This window comes from Oncorhynchus gorbuscha, linkage group LG11 (genome assembly GCF_021184085.1).
Source record: "Oncorhynchus gorbuscha isolate QuinsamMale2020 ecotype Even-year linkage group LG11, OgorEven_v1.0, whole genome shotgun sequence".
Lineage (NCBI taxonomy): Eukaryota > Metazoa > Chordata > Actinopteri > Salmoniformes > Salmonidae > Oncorhynchus > Oncorhynchus gorbuscha.
In genome coordinates, this window is record NC_060183.1 from 37,992,551 (window position 1) to 38,017,932 (window position 25,382).

Sequence of the window (25,382 nt, forward strand, 5' to 3'; positions counted from 1 at the left end):
TTGACATGTATGATGAAATCCTGGTTGAGAATGAAACGACTGAACAAATGAACAACGAAACAGCACAGCAAGTAAGCGAAAGAAATAGGTTTCGATTATGTTTTACTGGTAATGGGGACATACGTAAAGGTCAACAAAATAACTGTTTGGTTAGTGTGTGTGTGTAACCTTCATTTATGTAGGCAAGTCAGTTAAGAACAAATTCATATTTACAATGACGGCCAACCCCGGCAATACCCGGACGACGCTGGGCCAATTGTGCACCGGACTATGGGACTCCCAAACTATGGGACTCCCACACTCATAACCTGGATTCGAACCAGGGACTGTAGTGACGCCTCTTGCACTCAGATGCAGTGCCTTAGACCACTGCGTCCATGTGTGTGAGTTAACTATTTAACTGTACTCAAATGCTTAAAAGGCCGCTAAAAACCTTTATACTGGTTATCGGTATCGTTTTTTTTGTCAAGGAAAATATTGGATGTCAGTATCGCCCAAAAATGTCATATCGGTGCATCACTATTTACTACACTCAAATCAAATCGTATTTGTCACATGCACCGAATACAACAGGTGTTGTTCACCTTACGGTGAAATGCTTATTTACAAGCCCTTAACCAACAATGCAGTTAAGAAAATTCCTAAAAAAAAAATATAAAAAAATAAATAAAAGTAACAAATAATTAAAGAGCAGAAAAATAACAATAGCGAGGCAATATACAGGGCGTACCGGTACATAGACAATGTGCGGTGGTTAGTCGAAGTAAGGGGTAACATGTACATATGTCGGTAGAGTTATTAAAGTGAATATGCATAGATAATAAACAGAGAGTAGCAGCAGTGTAAAGGGGGGGGGGGGGCAATGCAAATAGTCTGGGTAGCCATTTGATTAGATGTTCAGGAGTCTTATGGCTTGGGCGCCCCCGGTACTGCTTGCCATGCGGTAGCAGAGAGAACAGCCTATGACTAGGGTGGCTGGAGTCTGACCATATTTAGGGCCTTCCTCTGACACTGCCTGGTATAGAGGTCCTGGATGGCAGGAAGCTTGGCCCATGTGATGTACTGGGCGGTGCACACTACCCTCTGTAGTGCCTTGCAGTCGGACCATGTTAGTTTGTTGGTGATGTGGACACCAAGGAACTGGAAACTCTCAACCTACAGCCCCGCCGATGAGAATGGGGGCGTGCTCGGTCCTCAATTTCCTGTAGTCCACAATTATCTCCTTTGTATTGATCATGTTGAGGGAGAGGTTGTTGTCCTGGCACCACACGGCCAGGTCTCTGACGGTGATCAGGCCTACCACTATTGTGTCATCAGCAAACTTAATGAGTTGGAGTTGTGCCTGGCCATGCAGTCATGAGTGAACAGGGAGTACAGGAGAGGACTGAGCACGCACCCCTGATGGGCCCCTGTGTTGAGGATCAGCGTCGCGGATGTGTTGTTACCTACCCTTATTACCTGGGGGGGGGGGGGGGGGGGGGGGCGTCCGGAAGTCCAGGATCCAGTTGCAGAGGGAGGTGTTTAGTTCCAGGGTCTTTAGCTTATTGATGAGCTTTGAGGGCACTATGGTGTTGAACGCTGAGCTGTAGTCAATGAATAGCATTCTCACATAGGTGTTCCTTTCATCCAAGTGGGAAAGGGCAATGTGGAGTGCAATAGAGATTGCATCATCTGTGGATCTGTTGGGGTGGTATGCAGATTAGAGTGGGTCTAGGGTTTCTGGGATAATGGTACTGATGTGAACCATGACCAGCCTTTCAAAGCACTTCATGGCTACAGACGTGAGTGCTACGGGTTGATAGTGATTTAGACAGTGTACCTTAGTGTTCTTGGGCCTAGGGACTATGGTGCTCTGCTTGAAACATGTTGATATTAGAGACTCAGACAGGTTGAAAAGGTCAGTGAAGACACTTGCTAGTTGGTCAGCACATGCTCGGAGTACACGTCCTAGTAACCTGTCTGGCCCTGCAGACTTGTGAAAGTTGACCTGTTTAAAAGGTGTTGCTCACATCGGCTACATCGGATCACGGTCTTCTGGAACAGCTGGTGCTCTCATGCATGTTTCAGTGTTACTCGCCTTGAAGCAAGCATAGAAGCAATTTAGCTCGTCTGGTAGGCTTGTGTCACTGGGAAGCTTGCAGCTGTGCTTCCTTTGTAGTCCGTCTGTAATAGTTTGCAAGCCCTGCCACATCCGACGAGCATTGAGCCGGTGTAGTATGATTCGATCTTAGTCCTGTATTGACACTTTGCCTTTTTGATGGTTCGTCGGAAGGCATAGCGGGATTTCTTATAAACATCAGGGTTAGAGTCCCGCTCCTTGAAAGAGGAAACTCTACCCTTTAGCTCAGTGTAGACGTTGCCTGTAATTCCTTGCTTCTGGTTGGGGTATGTACAGTGAGGCAAAAAAGTATTTAGTCAGCCACCAATTGTGCAAGTTCTCCCACTTAAAAAGATGAGGCCTGTAATTTTCATCATAGGTACACTTCAACTATGACAGACAAAATGAGAAGACAAAAAACCCAGAAAATCATACTGTAGGATTTTTAATGAATTGATTTGCAAATTATGGTGGAAAATAAGTATTTGGTCAATAACAAAAGTTTCTCAAAACTCTGTTATATACCCTTTGTTGGCAATGACAGAGGTCAAACGTTTTCTGTAAGTGTTAACAAGGTTTTCACACACTGTTGCTGGTATTTTGGCCCATTCCTCCATGCAGATCACCTCTAGAGCAGTGATGTTTTGGGGCTGTTGCTGGGCAACAAAGATTTTCTATGGGGTTGAGATCTGGAGACTGGCTAGGCCATTCCAGGACCTTGAAATGCTTCTTACGAAGTCACTCCTTCCTTGCCCGGGCGGTGTGTTTGGGATCATTGTCATGCTGAAAGACCCAGCCACGTTTCATCTTCAATGCCCTTGCTGATGGTACCGATGGCAAAGGCAGATTAACCACTAACCTCAAATGCTGTGTATTATATACCATGTTGTAGCTCTGAGTCTTTACTTTTATCCAATGTAAAAACATAATAATAATAATTCAATCATATTTTGCTACTTAAGACCAATTTGAGCCGGTCGGTCACATATTCTCCCTGGCATTTTCATTAATTGTCATGTTAAACACTGTATTCAAGGTGCCCACTTGGAAAACGAATGATTATTCTAATTCTAACAGTTCACCCCAAGTGTTTTTATTACATGAGGACAAAGATCGTACTTTTTGGAGAAATGTCCTCTGGTCTGATGAAACCAAAATAGAACTGTTTGGCCATAATGACCATCGTTAAGTTTGGATGAAAAAGGGGGAGGCTTGCAAGCCGAAGAACACCATCACAACCATGAGGCACAGGGGTGGCAGCATCATGTTGTGAGGGTGCTATGCTGCAGGAGGGACTGGTGCACTTAACAAAATAGATGGCATCATGAGGAAGGAAAATTATGTGGATATATTGAAGCAACATCAAGACATAAGTCAGGAAGTTAAAGCTTGGTCTCAAATGGGTCTTCCAAATGGACAATGACCCCAAGCATACTTCCAAAGTTGTGGCAAAATTGCTTAAGGACAACAAAGTCAAGGTATTGGAGTAACCAACACAAAGCCCTGACCTTATTCATATAGAAAATGTGGGCAGAACTAAAAAAGTGTGTGCGAGCAAGGAGCTTTACAAACCTGACTCAGTTACACCAGCTCTGTCAGGAGGAATGGGCCAAAATTCCTCCAATTTACGCTTGTGGAAGGTTACCCAAAATGTTTGACCCAAGTTACACTTAATTAGCATTTGGTTTGCATTGGTTTATGTAAACTTCTGATCCACTGGGAATGTGATGAAATAAAAGCTGAAATAAATCAAATCATTCTCTCTACTATTATTCTGACATTTCACATTCTTAAAATAAAGTGGTGATCATAACTGACCTAAAACAGGGAATATTTACTAGGATTAAATGTCAGGAATTGTGAGAAACTGAGTTTAAATGTATTTGGCTAAGGTGTATGTACACTTCTGACTTCAACTGTAGCAGTTGCCACCCTAGGGAAATAAAGCAAATTTTGAAATCAAAAGCATAGATCAATTTGAAAAATACATATCGCCCAAATGTAGTTAAATCAGCTGGTAGTTATATCAATAAATAAAAGGCATTATTATGTCAATAGGATTTTTTTCTCCCAGGCATTTGATTTGAGCCGTAAAGGAGCTTACGCACCTACCACCCAACTACTACTATCAGATTATGGGGGGGGGGGGGGGGCAATGTTCACTGTTTTTTTGTTCCTCCACGTTTTTGAGATAACAATAAATATTCATACATTACTTACAAACTAGCTATGACGTAGCCAATGAACATATAGCACAACTTTGGATTTCAACCCGTCTCAAGATCAAATGGTTTAGACCGTTTGGAAGTTTCAATGAGTTCATTTTCTCTTCCTGCTTTCCATGTTATGAAATTATCAACTTTACCCCCTATATCTCAAAAATGGCCATACACACTAATTGTTAAATACAAAACTAGCGCAAAACTATTGCTGATTCTGAACCAGAAATATAAAGTAATCAAATCTAACGCCCCATTCAGCAAGTAGCCTATAGCCAGATGACAGTCGTGTTTCCGGTAGCTTACTTTAATTCTGGTAAAACACCATTTTCAACAGTGCATAGATTAAAAAAATAACAGGTCGCCTACCTCAGGTAGATCAGCGCGAAGTTTGGCACAGTGCGCAGTTTGACTAGGCTACTGATATTTCCTGGGGTCAGCATGCTAAATGTCTTGTCGATCAATGACTATTAACACAGATACATGCTTAGTTCCACACTGGAGATGGTGCATCAGTTGTCACTAAAAGATTAGGTATTTTCAACAAAAATTATCAGCGATTTGTAATGTTTGAATACATTTTCTGACCGAAACATGCTACATTTGAATCGGTTTTGGGTTCGCTGACCGATGGAGTCATCTCTTAAACAGTCGAATCGAAATGTCCCACTTCTATCACGGCTGTCTCGATTTTTTTTTAATACGGTATGACTTTACTAACATAAAATCTGTGGATGGAAACGTGGTTAGTTAAGGCCATTTTCTGGAGGAAATGGCAGTTACAGGTGTTCAGAATTGCACCTTGTTAAAAAAAATTGATTCTGAGCGACATTGCCTTCACGTGCACAATGAACAGTGAGATGTGTGCATCATTATTTTCAAGTCACACAGACATACACACACACAACACACAGATGCACACAGACAGAACTTCAAAACACACACATGGGATGGTTAGACAGTCACATGCATGAACGTACAATCAGACACGGAATACACTCACTGGCTGAAACCGAAAACAACGTGCACGGACTCACTCACAAGATGCTATTTCCAGTGGCGACATGTCATTCAGGTGCAGGTGGTGCACAGCCCTGCATGTTTTGAGACCCACATTTCTTTTTTTACATGTAATTTTGGCATTAATACGTGTCACATATCACTTTGCAAACAACGTTAAAAAAATGTATTATTTTTTAACATTGCGTTAATAAACTCATATCTCCCTCACTAGCTTTAAGCACCAGCTGTCAGAGCAGCACATAGCCCATCTGTACATAGCCCATCTGTAAATTGCCCATCCAACTACCTCATCACCATATTGTTATTCATTTTATTTATTTTCTCCTTTGCACCCCAGTACCACTACTTGCACACTCATCTTTGGCACATCTATCACCCCAGTGTTTAATTTGCCTCACCCCCCTTATCCTACCTCATTTGCACACAATGTATATTGACCTTCTCTATTGTATTATTGACTGTATGTTTGTTTATTCCATGTGTAACTGTGTTGTTGTTTGTGTCGAAATGCTTTGCTTTATCTTGGCCAGGTCACAGTTGTAAATGAGAACTTGTTCTCAACTGGCTTACCTGGTTAAATAAAGGTGAAATATATATATATTTTTTTTAAATAAAACCGCATACAAACATAGTCTCTTTTTTACTTTCTTGACTAAGGCAGCTCCAAAATGACAGAAAGGTCAGATAGCAATTTAGTCGGCTTTGGGATTTTGTTTTGTTTTACCAATGTTGTAAATATGAGTCCTTTGATTGGTTCATGATTTTGTTAATTGGAATTATTTTTCCTGAAGCAATGCTGGTGTCAGCTTGGTTGGTTAGGTCCAACGGCAGCTGACAGAGGGCTCGTTTCTGGGCTCAAATGTCATTTTTAGTGTGTATGTTCTTATTCAGGTTGAATTTATATTTATGTTTCTGACATCTGCTTTTTTTGTTATTATTTACTGCCAGGGTCCAATTATGGCAATTTTGCTCTAGAATACTAATGTTCTGTTGAAGACCTTCTTTGGTTGGTGATAGAAGTACCGAATCATCAGCATATAGCAGGTATTTTACCTCTGTGTCAAATGTAGCTCAGTTGGTAGAGCATGGCGCTTGTAACGCCAGGGTAGTGGGTTCGATCCCCGGGACCACCCATACGTAGAATGTATGCACACATGACTGTAAGTCGCTTTGGATAAAAGCGTCTGCTAAATGGCATATATTAGTGTGAGTCCTGGGGCTGGAGAATGGTACAACATGTCTGCTAATTCATTGACAAAGATTTGGATTCAAACTGCAGCCTTGTCTCACACCTCAACGTTGTGAAAATAATTATTTTCTTTGGATTTTGATTTTTATTGCACACCTCTCTGTCTATGTAGCTCCCTCTCTCGTTACCTCTCTCTCTCTCCTTACCCCTCTCTCACTCACTGCCTCAGGACATTACAGCTAAATGGAGACCAGAACAACAAACTGGACAAACAAGAAAGACTGAAATACAAGCTGCTGATGTTTCCCCCCTCCCTTTCTCTCTCCACTCCATCTCTCTCTAACGCATGTATAGGAAGAAAGCAAAATGGGGGTGATGCTAAGTCTGACTGCTGAGCTAACGCTATGACTGCTGAGCTAACGCTATGACTGCTGAGCTAACGCTATGACTGCTGAGCTAACGCTATGACTGCTGAGCTAACGCTATGACTGCTGAGCTAACGCTATGACTGCTGAGCTAACGCTATAACCCCATATTCTGTCCTGCCTAGCTAGCTGTCATGTCAGCTAGGTGTCGCCATGACAACACCACATATTTATCCCTTCAGAGGGACCATCTTGACATTTCGAGATGTTCCACATCTTGACAAAAATGTGGTACGGTTAATGTAGCCGATCTTCAACAGTTGGCTGGGCTGTTAATAAAGCCTCTCATACAAATGGTCATCAGTCAGACTACTAGAGTTAGGTTAGGGTTTACTCGATACAACTGCCAGACGAGGTTGGTTACTTGGGTTCAGGTCGTTACTCAGCTGCCACAGCCTTTCAGTGGCGGTCAGCTATGTCTTCAGTCCTGGCACTGCAGGGGGACTCTTAAAGCCTTCGATCACGCCGATAGTGTCATTACGCAAAATAGTACACAGCATCATCTGGATGTTTGTGCAACAAAAGTTGAACATGCTATCATTTCTGTCAAGCAGTCTACGCACACAGTCTGAAGCATACATTCGATAAATCCAACGTATACGCCACGCAGAACACACTGCAATTGCCTCTGCAATGCAATGCTGCAAGGCAAACGCAGCGCTCCATCAGAATTTAATGTACTTCTTTCGGGTGTACTAAAATGCAATGTCGGTGTGATCGAGGAGTTGACTCTCTTCCCTCTTTCACTCTCACTCCCACTCCAGCTGAACTGGCTGCTTTAAAGGCCTGCCAGGCCAAGCCAGGCCAGCTGAGCTCTCCCTCTTCTCTCAGTGCATCTCATTTCACCTCACAAGGGAGAGGAAGACCGTGAGTGTGAATACTCTTGCAACACATAGGCTAGCTTCAACCAAATTCGCTGCAGTGATTTTTAAAAGGCACAGACGGGGGGGGTTTACAGAGTTGAGCTTGGGACAGTCGAATCACGAGTGGCGATGCACAAAAGAGGAGAGAGAGAGAGAGACGGGAGAGGAAAGAGAGAAACGGTGACAGTCACTGAATCACATTGTGCGGTTGATGATAACCATCTTATTCAGAAGAAGGCACTCCGTCACAAGCTTACAGTGGCTCGGGGTGGTTAACGGATATTCACGAAGAGATCTTACACAGTTTCCTATCATAACCTACTAAAACAGTATTATGTGGAAAATAAATGGTATCCTGCCCTTTTACTACGCTGAACAAAATTATAAAAACGCAACATGTGGTGTTTGTCCCATGTTTCATATGCTGAAATAAAAAGACCCCAGAATTTATCCATAGGCACAAAAAGCTTATTACTCTCAAATTTTGATGGAGCACGCAATTGGCATGCTGAGCGCAGGAATGTCCACACGAGCTGTTGCTAAAGAATTGATTGTTCATTTTCTACCATAAACCACCTCCAACGTCGTGCACTTGCCCAGTCATGTGAAATCCATAAGGGCCTAATTTATTTATTTCAATTGACCAATTTCCTTATATGAACTGTAACTGCATGTTGCGTTTATATTTTTATTCAGTGCATTCGGAAAGTATTCAGACCCCTTGACCTTTTCCACATTTTGTTACATTTACAGCCTTATTCTAAAATGTACACAATTATTTTTGTTCCTCAATCTACACACAATACCCCATAATGTCAAAGCACAAACAGGTTCCTATACTTTTACGAATGTATTAAAAATGAAAAAAATTCAATATCATATTTACTTTGTTGAAGCACCTTTGGCAGTGATTATAACCTTGGGTATTACGCTACAAGTTTGGCACACCTGTATTTGGAGACTTTCTCCCATTCTTCTCTGCAGATCCTCTCAAGCTCTGGCAGGTTGGATGGGGAGCGTGGCTGCACAACTATTTTCAGGTCTCTCCAAAGATGTTCAATCAGGTTCAAGTCCAGGCTTTGGCTGGGCCACTCAAGGACATTCAGAGACTTGTCTTGAAGCCACTCCTGGGCTGTCTTGGCTGTGTGATTAGGGTCGTTGTCCGGTTGGAAGGTGAACCTTCACCCCAGTCTGAGGTCCTGACCGATCTGGAGCAAGTTTCAATAAGGATTTGTCTGTACTTTGCTCCATTCATCTTTCCCTCGTTCCTGACTAGTCTCCCAGTCCCTGCTGCTGAAAAACATCCCCACAGCATGATGCTGCCACCACCATGCTTCACCGTAGGGATGGTGCCAGGTTTCCTCCAGAAGTGACACTTGGCATTCAGGCCAAAGAGTTCAATCTTGGTTTCATCAGACCAGAGAACATTGTTTCTCTGAGAGTCTTCAGGTGCCTTTTGGCAAACTCCAAGCGGGCTGTCATGTGCCTTTTACTGAGGAGTGGTTTCCATCTGGCCACTCTACCATAAAGGCCTGATTGGTGGAGTGCTGCAGAGATGGTTGTCCTTCAGGAAGTTTCTCCCATCTCCACAGAGAAACTCTGGAGCTCTGACAGAGTAACCATCGGGTTCTTGATCTCCTCCCTGACCAAGGCCCCTCTCCCCTGATTGCTCAATCTGGCTGGGCGGCCAGCTTCTGAAGAGTCTTGGTAGTTCCAAATGTTCCATTTAAGAATGATGAAGGCCACTGTGTTCTTGGGGACCTTGGGGGTCCACTGGGAAACACTGACCAACACTTTGGTTCTTACTCTGTCACAATAACCCCTTCCTGGCTTTTTTGGAAGGTACCCTTCCCCAGATCTGTGCCTTGACACAATCCTGTCTCGGAGCTCAAAGGACAATTCCTTCAACCTCATGGCTTGGTTTTTGTTCTGTCATGCACTGTCAACTGCGGGAACTTATAAAGACAGGTGTGTGCCTTTCCAAATCATGTCCAATCAATTTAATTTACCACAGGTGGACTCCAACCAAGTTGTAGAAACATCTAAAGGTTGATCAGCGGTAACAGGATGCAGCTCAATTTTCGAGTCTCATAGCAAAGGGTCTGAATACTTAAGTAAATAAGGTATTTCTGTAACTTATATTTAATACATTTGCAAACATTTCTTAAAACCTGTTTTCGCTTCGTCATCATGGGGTATTGTGTGTAGATTGATGAGAAGGGGGGGGTACCTAGTCAGTTATACAACTGAATGACTTCAAATGAAATGTGTCTTCCGCATTTAACCCAACAACTCTGAAACAGAGAGGTAGGGGGGGCTGCCTTAATCGACATCCACATCTTCAGCGCCTGGGGAGTGAAAGGGTCTGAATACTTTCTGAATGCAACGTATGTATATGTGACCGACTACATTGATTCGGTTTTATGTAGCAAAAAAAACACACTTTATCTAGTCCTTGGCCTATATTCCAATCTGACTTTGGTGCAGGTCAAGTTGTTCTTCACATTACCGTCTCTGGTAAACACATACTATATCAAATTAAATCAACGTTTATTTGTCACATGCACAGGATACAGAAGGTGTAAACGGTACAGTGAAATGGTTACTTGCATGTGCATAGTAGCAACATCAAAAATAGAAAGTATGCAGAATTTTTTTTAATAAATATTTTATCATTATTAAATGATGCTTACCCAGACACACTTGTCTAAATTGATGGGTCGTGTGAAAGAAATGCTAAAAGCACCTCCCAGTCACATCTAGATAAGTGGATGGGTCACTATGGTCTAGACATCACATTCATGAAATACAATAGATAGTCGTAATCACCCCCAGACACACTGGCTAAGTTGATGGGTCAGGTAATCATCTAGCAAAGTGGAATATTTTGTTTAGACATGTAGCTAGTTAGTTAGTTAGTTATCTAAACAATGAATCACAACCCCAACCCATACTACTAGCAATAAAAACGGATTGTCATAGCTAGCCACCGTGTATGAAATTCTGTAGTATGAGTCAGCAGGGAGCTAAAGCTAACCAACTAGGTTCAATGTTAGCTAGCTAGCTAACAGTAGGCTATAACTAGCAATGCAAATGGCTTTCGAACATACAAAAAAATATTAATGCACAGACCACACAACATTCTCTAGGGTGTGGTGGCAGTAGCAGGAACAGCGGCAGTTGGTAAAGAATGCAAGCGACTTCAATGGCTAATTTCTCTGAACATGGGAAAAGATATCACCAGATTCTCAGGGAGTACATTATAAAGGTTGAAGAAGCAATACTCCAATCAGCAGCTCCATACTACTTGTCAGACATAGAGAACTGATACTGTATACTGGTTGTTGGGGTGGGATTGCTGTGTTGGGGTGGGATTGCGGTGGGTGGCTATTGATCATTTGATTGTATTTCTTATGTCTTACTCATTATTAGGAAGAATGATGGACATTTACATTTACATTTAAGTCATTTAGCAGACTGTTAGGTATGAAATGTATTGGAGATTATATGAATCCTATCAATTAAAAAGGGACAATTTGGGTGCAGAGGCTTAATTCCATAGAGATGTAATTATATTTTAACAATATCATACTTCAGGAAGGCTAATCTTAGCCGTTTCTTACTACAGAAACAATTTCAGAACAATCTGAGATGGTGAGCAACAAAATCCTCTTTAATGTGCTTTTTGAGGTGGAATGACTCACAGGAGACATCCTCCAGAACAACTGACTATTTTGTTTAGTAATAGGTTCGCTCCGAACACCACTTGTGAAAGTTCTCATGGGGCAAGTGCAAGCCTTATCCTGTCTGACTCCTGTCCTGGACATGGCTGTCAATAGTACACATCCTAGATGCTACTGCCAGGCTGACATAATGCAACAACAGCAAGGCCTATACCTGGAGTTGCACACCATTCAAGGCTAGGTGGGGTGAGCTATCTGCACAATGGAAAATTGCAGAAATTCTGCAGCCTGGCACAGAATTCAGAACACCTGCACACAGTCAACAACAACTCCAATAAACACTGATCATAGATAACTGTAGGCCAGTGAACTTTCCCTTACTGTGAGCACCTGTAGGTTTTTATGCAAATATTTGAATATGGCTCAGGAGGAGGGTGTGACAAGTACAGTTGTTTTTGTCGACTGCTGCCTGTATTTCAGGTGAGTGAACAAACTTCAACTGGCCTGGGCTCCGTTACCATGACTACCGCTACTCATAATCACCAAGGGAGAAAGGGCTTCTCTGTGGAACGCCAATTGGGTATTTTCTTTGCGTGTCAAAAAAAGATACACTTTCAAACGGTGTTCCATACTTCTTTCAAACTACAGGCACCAGAGGAATGCTGCACGTGTTAATGTTGAGGACTAATTCATATCCATTTGGCTAAAGTCCACAGTCGTCGTTAGTCTTACCATAGCTAACTGACGTCAAGGCTGTCAGGGTCAACTAGCTGTCCCTGACATGTCATCTAACGTTACGGGTAACGTTAAAACAGTAACATATAGGCTATCCGTGGTCATTTACCCTGACGTCATGTGTCCTGTAAATAATCAGGGGGCCACTAACTAGCTGGCTAACTAGTCATCTGCCAATACAGATGATAGAATATTACAACTACCGAACCCAGCAACTATTGTTAGCTAGCTAGCAAATTTAGCAGTCCCCGTCATTTGCAAATAACGCCAACGTAAGGTTACGATAGAGCGGTAGTTGTTTCTGCAAACAAATGCATTTCCAGTTGACACACGGTTGAGTACAAGAAACGGTAGCTGGCTGGGACCGGGTCGAGCTAACTAGCTCGCTAATGTTAGATTGCTACTGTAGTTAGATACCGAGAAAAGCAAGCAGCGAAAGCACTACCTCGTTACGTTACACCCGCTAGCCTAGCTAGCTACATAACTCTGCTTTCTCCAACCAACTTCGTGATGCCCCGAGTTCATGCAGAAATGTTCATTTGCCATAACACTAGTTGGAGGAACACTAGCTAACGTTACTGTCTAGTTCGGACATAAAACCGTCAGCGAAACCGCTCGGCCTTCAAAGTGATGCACAAACCTTGAACGTTCGGCAGCCCACTGAGCTAATGTTGGCTTAGTTACAGTAGCCAGCTATTTAACAGCACTTCAAAATATCTCCAGGCTAAAAGTGTCCTGTTCAGAGGAGACACTCAGCTTATTTAAACACAGACATGCATATACGTGTCGAATATCTTACCTGTTTCGACAATTGTGTGTTATTCCAAAGACGGTTACCATAACGTTGCGCTAGCTAGGAAGCTAGCTACATCTGCAACAGCATTGAGGGCTGTAAACACAACGCAAAAAACCTAGTGCCTTTGGCGCATGCGCAGTACAACACACCTACTTCGAGTGTTTCAGGAAAAGCTCTCCCTGAGACCTATCTGGTTATTGTCATCCAGACCAGTATTACATTTCAAAGTGTATCTTTGCAAAATAATCAAACAAGACTATATGAAAAAAATTGAGAGACAATGTCGGATAAAAATCGAATGAAGTGTCAAATAAGTGACAGATAAACATATTCTGCATATGATTCAGTCATCAAGGTTCAAGTTTTTATTAGTTGTATGAACAGGATACACATGGTGTATATATACACCGTCCAACGAAATGCTTACTTGCAGGTTTCTTCTCGACAATGCATCAACAATAAGAAATAATACAACATATAAATCAATAAAATAATACCAACATAAAGTAAATGGTTCAGTAGAATATAATAAATATTTTTGCAGAAGTGTAAAACAGGATGCAAAATTATAGTCAAATAAAACAACATTGTATTAGTCACATGCTTCGTAAACAACAGTGAAATGCTTACTTATGGGCCCTATCCCAGCAATACAGAGAGAAAGAAAATAGAGAAATAATAGAAAAGTGAAACACATAATAATAAAAGTAATAATAGATATGTGTAATGATTTACATTTGCATTTAAGTCATTTAGCAGACGCTCTTATCCAGAGCGACTTACAAATTGGTAACTTGTGTAACTTGGCTACATACAAGGGGTACCAATACCGAGTCGATGTGCAGGGGTACGAGGTAATTGAGGTAGATATAACTAGGAATAAAGTGACAGATAGTAAACAGTAACAGTAAGTTAACTATTTACGTAACTATTTAGCAGTCTTATGGCTTGGGGGTTTAAGCTGTTCAGGGTCCTGTTGGTTCCAGACTTGGTGCATTGGTACCGCTTGCCATGCAGTAGCAGAGAAAACAGTCTATAACTTGGGTGGCTGGAGTCTTTGACCATTTTTAGGGACTTCCTCTGACACCGCCTGATATAGAGATCCTGGATGGCAGGGAGTTTGGCCCCAGTAATGTACTAGCCCATAGGCACTACCCTCTGCAGCACCTTGCGGTCGAATGCCAAGCAGTTGCCATACCAAGTGGTGATGCAGCCAGTCAAGATGCTCTAAATAGTGGAGCTGTAGAACTTTTTTGGAGATCTCAGGGCACATGCCAAATCTTTTCAGCCTTCTGAGGGGGAAGAGGCTTTGTCGTGCCTTCTTCACGACTGTGTTGGTGTGTTTGGACCATGATAAAGCCTCAGTGACGTGGGAGGCAAGGAACTTGTAGCTCTCAAACCCACTCCACAATAGCCCCTTCGTTTCCTGTAGTCCACGATCAGCTCCTGTATCTTGCTGACATTGAGGAAGAGGTTGTTGTCCTGGCACTACACTACCATGTCTCTGACCTCCCTATAGACTGTCTCATTGTTGCAGTGGTGAAAAAAAAAGTACACAATTGACATAGTTGAGTAAAGATACCTTAATAGAAAATGACTCAAGTAAAAGTGAAAGTCACCCAGTAAAATACTACTTGAGTAAAAGTCTAAAAGTATTTGGTTTTAAATATACTTAAGTATCAAAAGTAAATGTAATTGCTAAAATATACTTTAGTATCAAAAGTTAAAGTAAAAGTATAAATAAAATTCCTTTCATTCAAATTCCTTATATTAAGCAAACCAGACGGCACCATGTCTCCATGTCTCCGCCAGATCAGAGACAGTAGGGATGACCAGGGATGTTCTCTTGATAAGTTTGTGAATTGAACCATTTTCCTGTCCTGCTAAGCATTCAAAATGTCACGAGCACTTTTGGATTTCAGGGAAAATGTATGGAGTAAAAAGTACATTTTAAAAGTAAAAGTTGTCAAAAATATAAATAGTAATGTACAGATACCCCAAAAAACTGAGTAGTACTTTAAAGGATTTTAACTTATGTACTTTAAACCACTGCATTATCATCATTGATCAGGCCTACCACTGCCATGTTGGCAGCAAACCGAATGATGGTGTTGGAGTCATGGGCGGCCAAGAAGTTGTGGGTGAACAGGGAGTACAAGAGGGGACTTAGCACACACCCCTGAGGGGCCCCATGTTGAGGGTCAGCATGGCGGATGTGATGATGCCTACCTTCACCACCTGGGGGCTTCCCATCATGAAGTCCAGGATCCAGATACAGAGGGAAGTGTTCAGTCCCAGGTTCCTTAGCTTAGTGATGAGCTTTGAGGGCACTATGGTGTTGAACGCTGAGCTGCAGTCAATGAACAACATTCTCATTTAAGAGTTCCTTTTGTCCAACTGGCAAAGGGCAGTGTGGAGTGCAATAGAAATTGTGTCATCTGTGGATCTGTTGAGGTGTTATGCAAATTGGAGTGGGTCCAGGGTGTCTGGGATTATGGTGTTGATGTGAGCCATGTGAGCCATGACCAGCCTTTCACTTCATGGCAACAGATGTGAGTGCTACGGGGAGATAGTAATTTAGACAGGTTACCTTGGGAATCACGTGACCCTTGAACGAGTTTGAACTGAGAGCTCCGCACATGTCATTTCCAATTCTTAATCTTACCTCCACTTCAAGTTAGCTTTAGTCAAAAAAGTAATGGCGGCTACAACAGGTGACATTTACATATGACTTTTTTACTGGGATTCAACCAATAGTCGTGGAAAAAGCCTCCAAGAAACAGCTAGCTTCAGAAAAAGTTAGCGCCATTAACTAGAGGCCCAACAACTACCAACCTCGTCCTCTGTCGAAGACATCCTTTCTGAGCTGAGATCCCAGCGTACAGAGCTCAACAGCAAACTAGATGGCATTCATTCTCAGCTCAATGCGATAGGGGGCAAGGTGACAACCCTGGAAAATTCCTTGCCTGACATCAACAACAAGATAACCATCAACGCGGTGCGCCTGGATGAGGCAGAGCGCCGAATCCTATTCATGGAAAACTCACAGCCAGACCCCATGGAAACAATAGCATCTGCTAAAAAGAAAATAGAGCATCTGGAAGAGAAAACAGAAGACCTGGCAAATAGGGGGCAAAGGAATAACAGTGCTCTATTAAACCAGGCCAAAAAAGAAGAGAGAAACATGCCAATGATCCGCTACCTGCAAGACAAACTCCCAGAGTGGCCCCAGCTGTCCACAAATAGGCCCATAGAACTTGAGAGAGCTCACCGAGCACTGAGGTCCTCACCATCAGCTAGACAACCACCGCGTCAAATCACCATACGTTTCTTGAGATTCACCGACAAGGGAACGAGTCCTACAGTCGGCGAAAATCAACACCATTACAGTGGGAAATGCCAAACTCACTTTACACCAGGACTTGTCAGCTGGAATATGTCGAAAGTGCCGAGAGTTTGACGAGGTGAAGAAACACTTAACTGACCGCGGCATCATCAGGGGATTCAAATATCCAAACGAGCCCAGGATTCTTCACCAAGGAGCCCTGCAACACTTCAAAACTCCCGAAGAGACAAAACGTTTTTTGAAGGACAATCCTGGTTACTGAGAAATGGACCAATAACTAAAAGCGATTACTGTTATTACTAATGGAGGTAAGACAACATACGGCCGCCATCCAATGACCCACCAGCCCTGCTAAATGTCATTATAGCCATCTATTTTATATTTATTTTATTTTAGCTGAGAGAAGCATAGCCGAAACCTACTAATGTTTAGCCTACTTTCATTTCCCCTTTTATGTCAAGTGAGAACATTAACAATTTACAGCCTGTTATCTTGTATGTAGAACACATAGGCTAATTGGCAGACAAAGTGATCGGATACTGTCAATTTATATTGGGCCTATAATTTTCACATAGGCCTTCACCATTGATAGCCTGTCGATTACGGCACATCTTCAGACCTAACGAGAGGCTCAGTGTGTCCATTTTATGCCTATGGTTATGACCGCCTTATCCTGTTGATATTTAGTTTTATTAATAACAAACAACTTATCCTATAGATCCATCTTAGGGATTTGCTGCCTCATTCCTGTTTTATTTAGTCCAAACGATTAGGCCTATGTCCTTTGGGGGATGTATTTGTAGGCTGGGCTATTGATTTTATTTACTTAATTTCTCCCTCTCTTTTATTACTGTGGTCTGTAAGGGGGCTACGTTGTCACTTAATGCGGGCGGAGAGGATGAGGAGAGGATGATTTTGTTTCTCTCTCTCTCTTGGGAGAGAACTGTTCACATTTTTCTGAACACAGAATTGTGACTGAGCGTGGGGTTAACAAATTCAACCGGATATGTTGAGTTGTTTGTGAACTCGACTGGGGTGTTTAGTAATGGAACTCTAGTGCAAGATGGATAATAGTTACCGCAATCGGAGACCATGTTGACCGGCAGTCCATGGATCCGGAAGACGTGCTGCACCATGAGCATGGCCATCTCCTTAGACGAGGGCAACTTAGGAAGGGGAATAAAATGGGCGGCTTTGGAAAACCGGTCCACCACCGTAAGGATAGTGGTGTTGCCATCAGATGGTGGGAGGCCCGTGACGAAGTCAAAGATAGATGGGACCAGGAGCGGTGAGGGACAGGAAGTGGTTGAAGAAGGCCAGCCGGAGTTGCCACGGAGTCTTCTTCTGCACACACACAGTACAGGCGACAATGAATGCAGAGACATCAGGAACCGTGGTGGGCCACCAAAAATGCTGCCGGATGAAATCCAAGGTTCGACGGGAGCCAGGGTGACAGGTGAGTTTCGAGGAATGTACCCATTCCAGAACAGGAGCATGGAGCATGCTCCCTCCCCCCTCCCCAGACAATAGCAGCGGCTAGACAGGAAGTAGGGAGGATGGTCTCAGGGCTCGAGGGTGTAGTAGCGGGCTGTACAGATGTGAGAGCTCGTCAGGCTTCACATTCTTGGACCCCGGGCTGTAGGAAATAGTGAAATGGAAGCGAGTGAATAACAGGGCCCATGTCGCCTGCCTGGAGTTGAGGAGCTTGGTGGTGCAGAGATTTTACAGGTTCTTATGGTCCGTCCACACCAAAAATGGCTGTTTCGCTCCTTCTAACCAGTGCCTCCACTCCTCCAATGCCATCTTGACAGCGAGTAATTCTACATTTCCCACATCGTAGTTCCTCTTAGCGGGGTGAAGGCGATAGGAAAAGAAGGCGCAGGGATGCAGCTTCTGGTCCTGGGCAGAGACTCCAACACAAACTGACGGGACGGGTCCGGATGGATTAAGATGGGGGCTGTAGTGAATTGCTGCTGGAGGTCAGAGAATGCCTGGTCAGTTGCTGGAGACCATATGAACAGCACCTTGGGAGAGGTGAGTGCAGAGAGGGGGGAGCAAGGGTGCTTTAACCCTGGATGAAACAACGGTAGAAATTGGAAAACCCCAGGAAACGCTGCAGCTGCACTCTGGATGTGGGTTGAGGCCAATCCACCACCACTCTCACTTTGTCAGGGTCCATCTGAATATTCCCTGCAGTGACGTATCCTAGGAAGGAGATGGTGGTGCGATGGAACTCCCACTTCTCCGTCATCATGAACAGCTGGTTCTCCAGGAGACGCTGGAGGACCTGTCGGACATGCTCTTGAGCTGACCGGGAATAGAGGATGTCATCAAGGTAGACAAACACAAATCGGTTCAACATGTCTCGGAGCACATCATTGACCAAGGCCTAGAACACTGCGGGAGCGTTGGTCAGTCTGAACAACATCAACAGGTACTCGTAGTGCCCTCTAGCCGTGTTAAAGGCAGTTTTCCACTCCAGCAGTTTTCCAGCCCAGCAGTAAGAGAGTCCTCAATATACCCTTTCATCGCTTTAGTCTCCGGACCAGACAGGGAATAAAGTCACCCCTGTGGAGGTGTAGTGCCCGAGGAGAAGGTCGATGACGCAGTCATAGAGCCAAAGCGAGATGGCACAGGCCTGGCTGAAAACCTCCCGGAGGTCCTGGTATTCTGCAGGAATGGTGGAGAGGTTTGGTGCTTCTCCCAAGCCCACAGCAAGACGTCCCGGGGCAGGCAGCGCCGACTTCAGGCAATGCACATGACAAAATGGGCTCCAATCCAGGATAGAACCAGTAGCCCAGTTGATCAGAGGATTCTCCTGGAGCAGGGAGAACCCCAAAACCACGATTGCATGAGGGGATTCAATCGGCAAGAACTGCATACTCTCCCTGTCATTGCCCAACACTCTCAGGTTCATGGGAAACGTAGTGTGGGTGACTCTGCCAATAGAAAGCCCATCCAATGCTCTAGCGTCCATGGGAATGGATTCCCAGCTCCAATACCAGGGTAGCGTCCATAAAGCTCTCATTGGCCCCAGAGTCAATGAGCACCCGGAGAGATTTGGACTGGTCACCCCACAACAGGGTAGTATGGAGAGGGGTACGAGCAATGGAGGATGGGAAACTTCAAGTACGGCTCACCAGCGTACTCATACCTACTTGATGAGCTTGGCTTTTTAATGGGCAGGTAGCTAAGAAAGGTGCCGTAGCTTCACAATATAGACTGCTCTGGGTGTTAAGTCGGATACAATCTAGCCGTGCCCAGTTGCATGGGCTCCAAAGGAGGCGAGTCGGCAACCCTGTGATTTCCGAAAGAACTCGGGTTCCCTCGGACATATAGACTTCGGGTCTCGTGGGGATCGAGGGCGAGGTGGGAATCGTGGCGAGGTGGGAATCGAGGGCGAGCTAGGGCAACAGGGCACAGATTCCCTCTCCCTCCTACGTTGTCGTAGCCAGCCATCGAGGGCGAGCTAGGGCAACAGGGCACAGATTCCCTCTCCCTCCTACGTTGTCGTAGCCAGCCATCGAGGGCGAGCTAGGGCAACAGGGCACAGATTCCCTCTCCCTCCTACGTTGTCGTAGCCAGCCATCGAGCCGTCAAGGTTATGAGGGAGTCAAGGTCCATGGGCAGCTCCTGGGCTGTGGGCTCATCTTTGATCACCTCCGATAATCTGTGAAGGAACATGTAGAACAATGCTTCCGGGTTCCAGGCACTCTCAGCCACCAACGTGCGAAAATCCACTGTGTAGTCTGTGTAGTCTGTCACACTATGGGAGTCTTGACATAGCTGGAGCAGTTTAAGCAGCCTCTCTCCCGTACAACGGAGAATTAAACACCTTCCACCAACTCCTCCAGACTGAGGCAGATGGCGGACTGTAGCCCCCACACCGCCATAGCCCAGACGAGTTCCACCCCCCCCCCCTCGGGACATCAGCGTTATGAGGTACGCTATCTTCGAGCGGTCCGAGGGGAACGAAGAAGGTTGCGGAACGAAGATGAGGGAGGTAGAAAGGCACGGCAGTTTCCAGAATCTCCAGCGTAGCTCTGGGAGGAGGCAAGCGGGGTTCTCGGGACCCTGTGGTAGGCTGGGAAGAAACACCGCTGGTGGCAGGGTTGCTGAGAGTCTGGGGGATTACTGTTGTGGCCCGCTGCCTAGTAGGGAAATCCGCAGAATTGCTCCAGCAATGTATCGAACGCCTGGTCATGGCGTTCTGCCAGGGTATGGAGTCCCTCCATAAGGCATTGCAGTAACTCCTCGTGTCTTCCAATGGTGGCTCCTTGCTGGGAGACAGCATTGTGGAGCTGGGCTGAGTCAGCTGGGTCAGGCATGGCCAGTTCGTACTATCAGGCATGGCCAGTTCGTACTATGCAAACACAGGAGGCAGATGGCTCGAGTCTCTGATATTTAATAATAGACAAGGGGCAGCCAAGAGGCAGGTCGAGGACAGGCAGAAGTTCATAAACCAGGTCAGAGTCAGATGGGTACAGGACGACAGGCAGGCTCGAGGTCAGGGCAGGCAGAATGGTATGGCAGGCGGGCTCAGGGTCAAGGCGGGCAGAATAGGTCGGAACTGGGAGGACTAGACAAACAGGGACGCGAAAAACAAGAGTAAGGAAAAACAAGCTGGTCGGCTTGACGAGACAAGACGAACTGGCAACAGATAAACAACTCGGGAAGATGGGCGACACCTGGAGGGGGGTGGAGACAAGCACAAAGACAGGTGAAACAGATCAGGGTGTGGCAGGTTGGGCAACACCAAAACGTCAAGGCTCGTTTTATCATGTTCCTGGACTAAATAGTGTGAAATGTTATGTCTGAAAAGTTTATATCTACCTCTGACATATTCTGTTTAACTAGGCCTGGAGGGAAAGTGAGTTGGATAGGTATTAGGTAACTGCAGCACATGAAACTGAGTAGTCACAGCCCACTATATTTAGACATGGTGTATATCACCATATGGCTCTGGTCACAGCCCACTATATTTAGACATGGTGTATATCACCATATGGCTCTGGTCACAGCCCACTATATTTAGACATGGTGTATATCACCATATGGCTCTGGTCACAGCCCACTATATTTAGACATGGTGTATATCACCATATGGCTCTGGTCACAGCCCACCAAAGACCGCAAGATGGAGACACGGCGTCATTCACACTTGCACTTGATGTTGATCCCAAATCAGTTGAAACAGGAAACAGTCACATTATTTGTTTTTTGTTTTTTCATTTATTTTAGCATGCAATGTTTCAGGTACTGAAATCTCCCTCTGATTTCACAGGTAATACTGATTCATCCAGATAGTATCAGAGGATTCTGCTTGGCCACGCTGTCAGTGAAAGAGCAAACAGGAAACAAAGAGAATCAACAAGTCAGGCAGTTGGCTGGTCACATCTGAACACATACTGTATGTACAGCAGATCAAACTAAACCCTGCCTTGCAATGCCATTAGATAAGCGAAAGAAAACCTTTCACAAAGTGATATTTCAAATGAAATAAATGGAATACATATTCTTCATGTACGTGGACATTTTTAGGTTGTCTGAAGAGTTCCCTCTTTCTGAACATTTATTTGTCCCTCTAAAACAATATTTGTGGGAAATCTGATCACATGTTGTTGTAAATGAGCAGCAAGTCCATCTAACGATGGTGCCACCTGTATAAAATAACGATGGACCATCTTGACTTTCATTTCAGTTTCAATTGAACAATAGATTTGCAAAAGAAAATGTCAAATACAGACATAGATATTCAAACATCAGTTCCATCATAGTTACACAATTAACAAATAGGCAAATGTTTCCCGGCTTTACACGAAACCATTCTCTGCTCATTTTGTTAACTATTCAGCAAATTTTCAAAATTCTACTGAGGCAAAAAAAATACTACATCCAGAGAAAAATACTACAACACAACCAATGATGGTAGTAAGTAAGTAATAATAATAATACATTGATCATAATCAATAATAAAGCATTTCAAAAGCGGTAAACAGTAAAATGCTGCAGGCAGACTACAATACTTGGCGTGGCCACACAGTGGGCATGTGAAGAACACTTACAGCGCTGGGTGTGTTGTATCACAACTACAGAATCATTCCTCCTTCGCCATAACAACAAGAGGGACTAGCATGCATGGCCTGGGGGTGTAGGGTTACACTGGCTGAATAGTGGGTAGTAAGAACATCTGGCAGTGATGGGGTGGGAAGTGTGGTACGATCAGATCCTTACACCAGTGCTTCATTAGACAGGCACTGGAACACACAGGGGATTCATTCTATCTACATAACTCCAAATAATGTTCTTATTGTACCCAACCCCTTCCCACCAGGTTTATAATACAAATATTGGAATTGAATAAAAAACAAAGAAAATAAAGATCATAGCAAAAATGATAAATCACTCCTTGAACACATTTATGTGGTGAAAAGTTACACTAAACAAGATTATTCATGTGAATACTTGCGCTCATCACCCATAATATTCAGTGCTGAAGATGCGATCAGATCAGTAGCTTAGCTATAGAACTCCTCCCTGAGGGCTGCAGAGACTGGGCTCTAGTACTCCCTGCTGGAACAAACCTGAACTACAGGAGGCAGAGCAGCCTGTCATCACAACACCATACGGCCCCGTCAGCTTGACCAGTTCTAAACCTTAAGAGACACCGCTGCCCACGTCTCCTTTAGGGCCAGACCTCCGATGTGTGCCCACCAAAGGGCCTCGTGGAGACGATTAGGAACTCAAGTGATTGATTGTGCATAACATGGCACTAAGAAGACGTCTTGAGTCAAAGTCTTAACACAGGAAGAGGGAACAAACAAGAGAACTATATTGGGCGAGGTAATGCTTACAGGAGGCTTAAGTATTGACCGCCGACAGTCCTTGTGAGAGAGGGAATATACTGTATGTCTGTAGGGCAGTCCTTAAGGGTCAGGAAGCACTGGTCAAGGTGTGTCTCACTCACTAGGCCTGTCTGCCTCCTTTCAGACCGTAAAAAAATAAACCCTATTATAAATAGGAGAGTTTTCCTAAGTGCTGTAACACTTAGCGTCACCCAAATCTCTTCACCCCTACAGGCAGGAGAAGACAGCAAACAGAACGTTCAGTGCACAGAACTGCAGTAAAATAACACTGACCCTTTTAGGCCAATGCATGAACAATTATAGCGATCACAAAACAAGGACGGGCTGTATCGGTTTGACCGACGGCCAGCAGGAAAAAACCCTGATCGAAACACGAGCATAGAGACAGACTGATGAATTGGTTTCATTTCTTAAAAATAAAATAAAACAAACGACAACCAAAAAAACAAAACAAAACAGAGATCCTGATACAAAATATTTCGACGAACAACTTCACGGAAGTTAGCAATGCTTCAAAGAAAACAACAACGAAACACATTTTGTAAAAAGTTAGAGCAGAGACAAAACAAAGGCAGCATGAAGGAACACTAGATTCCCCTTGGTGACTTGCTGATCCTCTGTTATAGTAAACTCAGGTTATGAGTTTGATGCACAGAACTAAAAAAGAGCTGATATGTCATGAGATTCCAGGGCACAGATAAATGTCAGTATGATGTATTATTTCATATACAGTACAGTAGATAAGTACGATTCAATCACTGGATGCAGCTGCTCAGACTATAGCCATACATGACGCCGGCATCTGTCGATCATATTTAGGATTGCTGATGCATGTTGGACCTCTTGGCGTTTTCCACTAATTCACCCGATGGCTAGGCCTAAATATAAGGGGATATTTTACAAACCACTAGGAAAGAAAGAAAGGCCACAATTGTGCACACACGTGACTGCGGTGACACCGGTGAGATATCTGACTGATCGTCATCATCTTGAATCTCGTCCTATGAAATGCTGGAGACCAACTGCACACAGGGTAACACAGTCTTCCTGTTCCTTTCTTTTTTAAAGTTCCTTTCTTTTTTTTAACATCTTTCATGACCTATGAACCCTGTTCAATTAGCACTCCCCTTTTGAAAGTAAATACTTGGCATTATCGACATGCAAATATCGTTCCTAAGACGACAGATACATAGTATTGTATTGTTATTGTTATCATCCGATATCAACAGATACCGATAGCCTTCACACCCGATAGTGCCGAGCACCTTCGTCGCCGTGTGAACCTTGTAGAACTAATGAATAGAAGACTACCGGATGCCATATGAAGCGTTTTAAACACCATCATCACCATCCCTGAAGGCATTGGAGAGCGAGCAGGTCACACAAGCATATGATCAAAACCAAGAACAAAAAAAGAAACCGATTGATTGAAAACCTTGAGAAAAGAGGAAATACGATGAAGCCTATTGGTGTTTGTGTCTCAACCAGAAGTCTCTCTTTGTCAAGTCCGATAACGACACTCGCTGTCGTCTAAAGGAGCATACTGTACAGCATGTACCCTTTTTTACTAGTGATATTAGGGGGGGAGGGGGGGGGGACCTGATCAGTGTCTGGGGATACAGGCCTATACGACCCTAAGATGTTACTGTGACAGCAGCTCTAGGAGCTTTGTAGCGGTGGGGTGTCTCTGCCCTCTCAACTGCCGTTGAGCAGCATCTCAGGGCCTGTGTTGGGGCGAGGGCCCATGTCCCCAAGCCTTGGAGGGCCGGTTCTCATCATCAGCTTCCCCACACTGAGGCCTCCCGAGCCCAGACCTCCAGGGGAGAGAGACTTCCTGGAACACAGAGGTACAGAAGGGGCTCCGATCAGTGAACAAGAAATAGAAGAGATCTATTTTATATTCCTTGACAGTAACAGAGAAGCTGCAATACAGGGAGCACATGTTTATTCTAGGTCAGGTTTTCTCACCCAAGTGTACGTGATGTGTGTATGACCACGTTATGACCATGCATGCCAAAAAGAATTGCCCCTTGGGGATAAATGAAGTTGATTGAATTGAATTGATTGTCCTAGACGAGGTAAGGACCACATCAATATTCATCCTTTGCTACTGGTGTGTTTTAGTGTTTACTAGCCTCG

The 25,382-nt window shown here is 44.1% G+C and overlaps 2 protein-coding genes across 5 annotated transcripts in view; both read right to left on the reverse strand.

Annotated features, from left to right (window-relative positions):
* LOC124048586 (rab GTPase-activating protein 1) overlaps nt 1-13,187 on the reverse strand; it is a 128,841-nt gene extending 115,654 nt beyond the window's left edge. For both annotated transcript variants that reach the window (XM_046369525.1, XM_046369524.1), the window contains exon 1: nt 13,035-13,187. The gene's annotated coding sequence lies outside the window, so the exon portion shown is untranslated. The remainder of the gene's footprint in view (nt 1-13,034) is intronic.
* Nucleotides 13,188-21,627: 8,440 nt separating this feature from the next.
* rc3h2 (ring finger and CCCH-type domains 2) overlaps nt 21,628-25,382 on the reverse strand; it is a 53,043-nt gene continuing 49,288 nt past the window's right edge. For all 3 annotated transcript variants that reach the window (XM_046369529.1, XM_046369527.1, XM_046369528.1), the window contains exon 19: nt 21,628-25,077. In XM_046369529.1, the coding sequence (XP_046225485.1) occupies nt 24,939-25,077 (139 nt within the window). In that variant the 3' untranslated portion in view covers nt 21,628-24,938. The remainder of the gene's footprint in view (nt 25,078-25,382) is intronic.